Here is a 10,404-nt window from a genome sequence, read left to right as displayed (position 1 = left end):
TTCATCCTCTACCTTGCTTCTGTCAAGAGCTATAGGAGACTACAAATTGAGGACCACTTCAACTGTCCTGGCTAGAGTAGCATCTCAGATTCAGATTACTCTCCTTGTTTCTGGTCCGAGGCAAACTGCATAAGGCAGTGCTGCAATTGGTATCTGCCATGTGAGCAACCACAGCCCACCCATATGCTTAATACAGTATTTACGACTTACAACTCAAAATGTATTCATTTTTTGTGGCGAAAGAAAAGTAAAGGTATGATCTTTGGAGATCTCCCCTACTTTCCTTGAGTATATTAATGCATTCAAAGGTACATTTTTATTCAGGATCTAGGTATTTCATAGTACCTAGTCTAATGTACTGCTGGAAGAAAAAATCTTATTTAATATAGTAAAACAATTATGATATACAAACACGAGAAAGCACATGATTTATGGCAATCTTTACTGATTCAAATCTGGAAAGGTTTCCTACCACTTGATCAGAACTGGGTCAATATTTTGGAACTGGGTAAACATTAGAAAGGTCCTACAGTATGAACTTACCCAATAGGTGGTTGCCCCACTTTGTAGAAATTTCTCCTGTTGTTCTATTACTAAGATATTCAGCCAACCCTGACTATTCAAATTTTCAATGTCCTGATGAATATGTGATCCAGATCAAGAGGACTAAAATCTGTGAAAATAAACCATCAGTTTGAACATTTAAAAATAAATAATAATGATTTGTTACATGAAGCTTCCATCTAGATAAATAATTTTATTGCAGGGCTAAACAAGGCAGCTGGTGATTTCATTTGTCAGAAACACACCTAATAGGAGTTTGGCAGCAGGTCTGGCTGCTGTTGTCTTAAATGCAGATGGCTTGTTTGCATCTTTATTATTCATAATTGTTGGCCAGTATTCTCTAGATGATCAGGAAGCTCATTGTGCTTCACCCTAATCACTGAAGTAGTGAAAGGAGATACCCACAGCAAGGAGTGCAACTGCAAATGCTGCAATCATACCTAAAAGTAAACAAACACAAAACAAATGGAAATGGAATAAGCGGAAGAAAAGCTTACTTGATTCTAGCCTCTAAAATGTAGGTAATTGATGGGCCTAAACAACAACATCACACATACAAATACATATTCTTACACACATATAGACATGTCCTAAAAGCCAACAAAGTCTTAGAGGAAATACAGCAATAAGTTTTTAAAAAAGTAGATTGCAAAGGTTAGACTGGTAATCATGTACTTCATCACTTTAACGAAACCTTAAACAACAAAAAATAGTGTCTTGTACATGTGTGCACTCACACACACCTAAAAGAAAAACACATAATTTAAAAGGGTCCTATCTATTTACACTGAAATTCCAGCTGTCTCATGCAATTAGGCTTAAACAAAAAAAACAGCTCCAATGTGCAGTGGTTCTCAATCATTAAATGCAGTCATTTGAATAGCTATTGAAAACTACAGAAACTCAGATCACCATTCTAAAATCTAGGAACTAGTAACTCATTTTTGCCCCCTAATTATTAAGTTAAAAAACAAACAAACAAACAAAAAACCAGATTAGAGAATCACAAACACATACACACACACACACTCACACACACACACACACACGTATAAAGAATTTATGAAATTAACTTAAGTTTATCTAATAAATAAGTGGTAAGAAAAACAACTAAAACTTCTGGCAGTCAAAAACCTTAATACTTTCCATGAAATAATAGTGTACATGTTCTTTAATCAATAAGTCTAAAAAATGTGTAAGTGACTGCCACACTATCGTGGAACCTTTTAAATACTGAAGTGCATTATAAATCTTCAGCCTCAAATTTGACTTTTTTTCATAAGAGATATCGAATCTGCAATAACAATCCTGGGAAAACCAATTTGGAAAGTATTGGTCCTACTATACTAGTCAATTCCCCAAACTCAACATGCTTTTCTTCTAAAAGCACCAATAAAATTAGTAGGAAGTGTCATCTTTGAGGGCCCTTGGGATAATGCATCATTTGTACATCTTTCCATCTCCAGGTCTTAGCACGTTCCACAATTCTCAATAAATATTGGCTTAATCTAGTACCTTTAAGTAAAATAAAACCCAGTAATTATAAAGTAACAAGAAAACGGAAATCCAAAATACCATCTTTTTCAATGTTATAAAAGAAATAAAATACCCATGTTTTGCTGAATTTTCAATACTATTGTAGTTTGCATTGGTTCTTTTGGTTGTTCATCATCTCTATTGTCCAATGGAGCTTCAGAATTCATAGAGGAACTCAGAAAAGCTGCAAGAGGATAATAATAATGAATCCTATTGTTGTTTTGGCAATTAATAATTTCAAATAATTAGATATTAGTAATAAAGATGGGATCAGCAAACTGCAGCCTCTGGGCCAAACTTGCAGGGGTTGGTCAGACACCCATGGGCCAAATTTGCAGGGGTTGTCCAGACCTTATGTGTTCCACAAAGCCTAAAATAGTTACTATTAGAACCCAGACAGGAAAGTTGTCCTGACTCTTGATCTAACCTGAAATTTGAAATATATAAGCAAAATATGATAATAAGTGTGACCTCTAAAAAAAATCTTTGTTAAGCAAGGCAATATCTCATTTTACAGATGAAATATAAAACCTGGGAAGTTAGTGCATATTTGAGGTCATGGGCAGCAGATTGAGGATCCAGATATGAGGTTTCTTTCTTCTTAGTTATGGGTGAGAATAATTTTTGTAGGTTTGCTTAGCTGAATTTATTTAACACCAACTAAAAGTATTTGAAAAGAAAACATTCTTAGAGATCATATAGAGCAGTGGTTTTAACCCCCTCTTCTCCTAGTGCTAAAGAGTCTGACATAAAATCCAAGCATGTACAACAGGTGAAAGTAGAATTACTCTGGCTGAAGTAGGGGTGGGTGGCTCCTGGAGCCAGACTCCCTTCTTCCTCTCAGGTGGCAGTGGAGTTCAGTTCTATAGAACTCTGGGGAACTATGTTTGAAAGCAACTACTTCATGTTGATCCCTTTATTTACAAAGAAGAAAACCACAGTGAGAGACAATAAATACTACTGTTTAAATTCCAAGTAAAATAGCCTAGTACATGGGTTTAAAATGTCCTTATAAACGTGTGTATCCCAATATACTAGCACATAAACTTATTGAAATAGATACCTAGCGCACCAAAATGGATGAAAGAAAAAGGGAAAAATGCCTAGTTCTCATCAATTTCCCATGAAGAAAAATTTACTGTCATTTTCAGAAATAATCCTTAGTAACGACCTCATTAGAATCAAGGGAAGCCCCATTCTTTTTATATTCTCTTAACATATAACTAAAGAACTTTAAAAACAAACATATTTTTCCTTTTTCCTACTCCAATATCAAGTTGTCACAAAGGCAAACAAATTCTTATTATGAACTGTCTCTAAAACTATTCAGTCTCTTATATTTCTACAGCTTGTTTGCTAAAGGGCCATAACACCTTAGTTCCAGACTACATTAGCCTATCAGCTTCCAATTTCCCCTAACTTCATCTGACAAAAATTGAATGGGAGGTGGGAATAGAGGAAGATGGAGGTGGGTAAAGGGGAAATTGACGGAGACTTGACTTGGGGAGGTGAACAGACTTTACTTGAGGGGGTGAACACACAATACAGTGTACAGATGATGTGTTGTAGAACTGTGCACCTGAAACTGTATAATTTTGTTAACCAGTGTCACCCCAATAAATTCAATTAAAAAATGGAATGGACAACATAATTTTATTCATGTTAAAACACACGCACACACAAACTTTGGCTTTTCTATCAGCAAATATCACTGGTAAAAAACTTTTTCTTTGGGCCACTATATCTTTGTATCAGGTAATGAATAAACAAAAATATTGGATAAAGCATGAATTATTCCTATTTGCTAAAGGAATTTTTTTTATTTAAACACTTGTATATAAAGAGCACAAAAATGGTTCTATTTGTCATGATATACATTTAATATTGAATTGTTATATGTGAAGATTACTATGTTATTTTACCAATACTTTAATTTAAATGCAAATGACATATGTTCAATAAAAAATTAGATTGTAACCATTCCTTAAAATCAGGTAATTTAACTTCAAACAAATCATGTAAGAAAACAACTTTCTTGAGCAACTGTTAACCAAAGAGAAAACAAGGGCCATGATGAATACATGCTAACTGTCTATGTGTTCCATTTCACGCCAAGTTGTTAATAGGTGGGCAGGACTATTTAGAAGCTTAAAATGAAACATTAAGACTTGCACTCCTTTGGTTAGTTGTCTTCTTCTCCATCTCTGAATCCTAAATTAGTGAGGTTTCACTACAGTCAGTGATTTAGCCAAAAAATACTTTTTCCTCATAATTAAATTAGCAACATTTAAGGAAACAGCAAAAATTAATTTCAGTTCAGATAGCAAAACAGAATTAGTAAAATGAGTTTCATCCAATTTTAAAGGTGTGTCTCCAAATTTTAGCTGATACTGTGGATAAAGTACATCTGAATTATTAAGTTAATATCTACTAGGAGGTGACTAATGCATCTAAGTAATTTTAAAGCCATAGTTATCCCTCACCTTAAGTGAGTCATTTTGACAAATTGTTCTTCATCCCTTAAGTCATTTAAAACTATGTTATTTTAAGATATTTACTTGGCAAATATGTATTTTAAACATAGCAACTACTTGGCAGCATATTATAGAACAGAAATAAATAATAATCAAGCTAGATACTTATAAGTTTAATGCTAACTGTATAGCAATTGACTTCAATTTTTAAATTTAAATATCAGAACTCCACTTTTTATGGTTTATTATATATAAAAATATTAATTTAAAATATTTAGGAAAATCTATGCACCCTACAAAATATTACTTTCCTACTTTAATAATAATAATTTCCATTATAATTCAGGAATAATTATTTTAAAGCCTTATAATACTAGTTATTATCATGCTGCCTTTATGTTTAGAAAGTATTTTACCTAACATTTTTACTAAATTCTCATACCAACCCCAAGAGAATCTGAGGTTCAGAGGGAATTTGTTTAAGGTTATACAGCTGCAAGTGGCACACCTGGACTAAGCTAAAATACTATCTTGGAAAAATTATGCATCTAATATATATTTTTTTGCATCTAATATTTTTGAATAAATTAATAAGTGAATAAATGAATGACTAAGTGAATCTAATTCTAAACCAATAGGATGTTTATGTAAAAGCACTTAATTTTTCTATTACAAGGTCATGTTTTCACCCTACCTTATAATTTGGAAATATGTCATTTCATTATTAAAAATACACTAATTACTAAATCATCCCTTCTAATTTAAATATTTGATGAAGCAAAACTAACATAATTCTAGAAAAGTAATATTCTTGGCTATAATACGACTCATACCAGTGTTCATTTCCTAAAAAGCCTAGTTACTTTTACTGTATTCATCCTTCTAAATGAACTCAAATGTTACCTGCTCTGAGAAATTTTCCCTGAATCCCTTACAGGTATAGTGTTTATGCTAAATAAATATAGTAAATAAATAAGACTATAGTCTTATAGTCTGTATTGGTTAGGTCCCATGGAAAGGTAGTAAAACAAAATTGTTAGAAAAAAGCACACAGATTCTAGAGTCAAACTGCTTAAGTTTAAGCTCCACCAATACTAGGTATGTAACCTGACAAAGTTATTTGACCTTTCTGACCCTCAAGTCTCTCATTGGAAAATGGGGTTAATAATAATCTGTATCATAGGTAAGGATTAAATGATTTCGTATTTGTAAGGCTTCTTAAAACAGTGTCTGGAACGTAAGAGGTTCTATATAAATAGCTAATATTGTTATTAGAGTGTTAGGTTTAATTCAGAGTAATATATTTCAAGAAAGGCAAATCCAATATAATAAAAAGGTAATATGCAAATCGACCAAATGGCAGAACAACCAGTCGCTATGACATCCACTGACCTCCAGGGGGCAGACACTCAATGCAGGAGCTGCCCCCTGGTGGTCAGTGCATTCCCACAGGGGGAGGGCCTCTCAGCCAGAAGCCCAGAAGCCAGGCTCATGGCTGGTGAGAGCCTCTCCCACCTCTGTGGCAGCACTAAGGATGTCCTACTGCCAGCTTAGGCCCGCTCCCCAGAGAGAGCGGGCCTAAGCCGTCAGTCAGACGTGGAAATCCCCTGAGGGCTCCCTGACTGCCCCCGCCCCCCCAGTGCACGAATCTTGTGTACTGGGCCTCTAGTCAGAGTATATTTAAAGAAGTAGTTTTTAATTTTTCTTTAGTTACCAACCCTTTGAAAGCTATAGATCTCTTTCCCAGAAAAAATTATACAATTACTTTCAAGTGATTTGTGGATCTCCCAAAAGCTATCTAGAGCAAGGCAACCAAAGTGGCAAGATAAAATGAGGTCTGAAAACTATAATAAAGAGAATAGTTAAAGGTGTATGGGAATATCTAGCTTTAAAGTATTTAAAACAGAACAGTTACCCTCAAATTTAAAGCATGGACCCCCAAAAGCAGTACTCATGTTTTATTGCTGCAGATTACTGAAAAAAGTATAGATTATAGGAAGGCAGACTGGTATAAGGAATAAGGAAGAATAGAGTCTAACCACCCATCTGCAAGGAATATAGATTCAGTATTCAGTATTATAAGACAGAGGATGAACCAGGACAATTCTAATGATCCCACATGAAGTGCATTCAGATTTCAACAACAGAATGGGTCAAGAATTATTGGTAGGCATTAGTGAAAGAAATAAACAAAACAAATAAAAACCTCCACCCTCGTGATTCTAAGTTTGGTTTGCAGGGATATTACAATCACTAATATGGGAAAACATATTTTGAGAAGTAGCAATTATTTTTTCAACTAGTCTACTTTCAAAACTCTTTTAGAAAATATTAGTTTTCAAAACACTGAAACACAGCTGCTGCTTTAACATCAGGTACCGAGCAATTTGGAGTGTTGCTGTTTTTTTTCCTTTAAAACAAACTTACTATTCCACATCATGGTTAATACTAACCTGGAGCTGTTAAAAATCCAACCTGGTAGTCTCCAACTAAGCGGAGGCTTTACTGACAGATTTGTAATTCACCAAACAAACACTTACTTGACATCATATTAACAAGAGAACTCTGAATCAAACACTCTACTTTGTGAGGGGTGGGAATTAGTTAAGCAACAGAGGAACAACTAAAAAATTAGAATTAGAAAAAGAAATTAAAAATTGCTGTATTCTAATTTCATAAACATCCATATTCAAAAGTAACCTAAAGACTTTATTAGTATATCAGAAATTTCAAGATTGATAAATGGCTATGTACGCAATATTTATTGATATTTGCAAATAACTTCTTTTATCACTTATTTTTTTAATGTTTCAGGAAGTGTGTCACACATGCCTGTACACATTTATTGATTGATATGTTTTCATAGCCTACTTTCACTAGAAACAAAAACAAAAACAAAAATGAAGCAAAGCTAAACAAAACAAAAAAACAGTCTTCCAAAATGTACGGTCAAATGTGAAAATGATGGGTAAGAGAAGAAAATGTGTCACACAATTAAGATAGTTTGGCAAATCTATACTCTATAAAAATAATTTTTGGAACTGCCTATTTCAGCTTAGTACCAGTTATATAAAGGGGGTAAAAAAATAAAGGCAAAGTAGTATGGAGAAGACGTTTAATAAAGTATTTTTTAAAACTTTGTGACATCATGTTTAACCAAATAATTAATCAAAATAATGGGTTTTGAGAAAACTTCTCTTACAATAAAAGAAATACCTCAAAACCATATATTTCCACCTACTTAAGGCAACTCTTGTTTCCAGATCTACTTGCTAGGCTTAGAAAAACCTGAAGTATCTTAAATGTTGATACAATTTTCCAGAAAAACTAAATGCCTCAGAAGTTATCAATCAGAACTAGCTTTAAGGAAAAGACATATTTAAACTAATGTCTCATAGGTGATCTTAGCAGTAGTCTAATCAGATTCTTAAATAACACCATGGAATTACCTGTGTTTATTTCCTCTGCAATTTCCAAATCTTCTATTTGAATCCTATGATCTAACATCTCTATAAAATGGTCTCTGATTTCTTCAGCTGACTCATCACCAAATTTATAATCACATAACATTACCGTGGATCCCGGAATGGGGACAAAAACTCGGTGAGGAAGGATGTGAAACTCTTTTTCAGAATCTAAAAGGAGAAGAAACATTATCAATATTTAGCTAAGTCGGTCACTGGTATCAGTGACATATATTTTGTAAGTAAATGAAAGCATCATATACATACCAATAGAAATAAAACCTAAAAGTTGTTTTTATTTTCTAAATGATGTGACACAAAATTGCTGTTACTGAATCCTGCTTTATTTCAATATCCCTGGCCTCTGCAAGGGATCTAAATGATATTCCTGTGAAATATAAGCTTATCACTACCTTCAATATGAGGATGTTGTTGATTATATATTCTTTTATTAACCACCCTTCTATGAAAGAATAATCAGGAGAAAATTTTGTCCCTGGTTATTTTTCTTGTTTGTTTTAACTTTACAAACAATTTCCCCCTCTTCATGCAACTTTGGAGCCAAATTAGTGGCCCATCTATATGGAGTGTATAGAACATGACAGCATACATTTTTATACATGTATGTACAAAATAATCTCACCACTCACATAATCTACAAAGTGTTAGTGGTCCCCTCTATCAAGCCTGTGTATGACAGCAAGTTATGTTTTATATACTAACCTCACTACCAACTCCATCTTGCTTTCCATTTTCCCTTTGCCTCATTCTTAATACTAATATTTATTCTGATCATTAATCTTAATTAAGTTCTTAGTTACTCCTAGAACCTTATTACATGCTGTACATAATTAATAATGCATACATATTCTGTTTTTCAAATCAGGTTATATGCTTCTTGAGGAAAGGCATCTGGTCATTGATTTGTATCTATCACATTGCCTTGAACAGAACAAATGCTTAATGAACATCTAATAATTAGACATACTAAATGCTATAAACTAGAAGTAATATTCCTGGAACAACAATTAGTGCTACATATTGTCATAAACAGCATTAAGTAATATCTGAAAAAATAATCTGGATCTAAATAAATAATGAAGAACTATGTTTCACTCTTCTTTGAATACTTACAAAGTAAAATATATTCCCCCCCAATTTCTAACATCATCACTGGTCCAAACAAACACAACTGGTTCTACACCATGATTCTAGTGAAATATCAACAAGGATCAAGATTTTGTGTACAGAATGGACTCTCTCAGCAATAGATATGATTTTTAAATCTACCACTATACAGGCCAAGTAGAAAAGCAGGGCTCACTTTTATAGTAACCTTTTTTCTTGCCAAGAAACTAGTGGTAGCTTTATATAACTGCAAACAGAAGACAAAGAATGTCTGTCAGGGGAAATGCAATGACTTAAATTATGTGTTTCTGCCATATTATACTTATTATCTGCTTTTCATAAGAGAACGGGGAAAACAGTTTTACTCTTTGAACAGACTGCCACCTATCTGTAAAATTATATTACTACAATTTGTTTTGCAGCACGTGAACTGTCCACACAGATGGTTAGGCATCTATTATTTTATTTGGGGCCAGTTTCTTGAAATAGGTTAAGTTCAAAACTTTTAATGATGGCTATAATGTGTATGTATAATTGGCTTGCAAACTGCATTCATTCTAGTTTTGCCTAAAAAAGAGATAAATATGCTATAAAATCAAATGTTAAAGAATTGGTTGTGATCAATTTAAATTACTCACTAAAAAAGAAAAGGCTCTTATAATTTCAAATTAAAAAGTTAATTTAGCCATTTAATATCTAAATAAAACCAAGTTTTCTAATTGGTCTGAGGCTAAAAATGGGAGGGGGGCCTTTGTAAAAAGACACATCTTAAAAAGTATTCCAAAAAGGAGTCCTTTAGGAGTAGTCCCACAGCAGAGTATCTAGTTCACCATTATTTCAAGAAGTTCAAAACAGAAAAAACATTTAAATTTAAGCCAATATGATAAGAATTGGGTTTCTGAAGTATTAGTGCAATTTTTGTAAAATAGGTGCTATCTAAGCTGACTCTTAAAAGATAAGAGCCATTTGCATGGAGGGATGAGAAGTGCCATCCACAGACTGAAACCACGACCACAGGCAAAAAGGATTGTACATGACTGAGAGGACAAGTGATATGAATGGATATGGTTAGCAATGGAAGGAAGTAAGAGGTTTCAAAATGATGGCCTCATTTTCATAAGGAGTAGGTCATCTTTTGAGAGAAGGTTGCACAGGATTGAATGGAAGCTGATACAGAATAATGAAGATGGTCTGAAATACTTTCTAAGGGGAAAACCCTAATAAGTAAAAAGAATGAC

At 33.4% G+C, this 10,404-nt stretch overlaps 1 protein-coding gene across 8 annotated transcripts in view; it reads right to left on the bottom strand.

Moving 5' to 3' along the window:
- Positions 1-356: 356 nt before the first annotated feature.
- Positions 357-10,404, bottom strand: part of ODR4 (odr-4 GPCR localization factor homolog) — a 30,708-nt gene continuing 20,660 nt past the window's right edge. For 6 of the 8 annotated variants that reach the window (XM_054711957.1, XM_054711956.1, XM_054711955.1 and 3 more), the window contains 3 exons: positions 8,024-8,211; positions 2,174-2,284; positions 743-1,004 (listed from right to left, as the gene is read on the bottom strand). In XM_054711957.1, the coding sequence (XP_054567932.1) occupies positions 937-1,004; positions 2,174-2,284; positions 8,024-8,211 (367 nt within the window). In that variant the 3' untranslated portion in view covers positions 743-936. Of the gene's footprint in view, positions 674-742; positions 1,005-2,173; positions 2,285-8,023; positions 8,212-10,404 lie in introns of those variants that run through there. The other 2 variants (XR_008555164.1, XM_054711960.1) reach the window with 2 other exon arrangements.

The sequence above is a fragment of the Eptesicus fuscus genome, chromosome 22, assembly GCF_027574615.1.
Source record: "Eptesicus fuscus isolate TK198812 chromosome 22, DD_ASM_mEF_20220401, whole genome shotgun sequence".
Taxonomy (NCBI): Eukaryota; Metazoa; Chordata; class Mammalia; order Chiroptera; family Vespertilionidae; genus Eptesicus; species Eptesicus fuscus.
The sequence above is the reverse complement of the archived record's forward strand: the minus strand, read 5'-3'. Positions and strand labels throughout refer to the sequence as shown.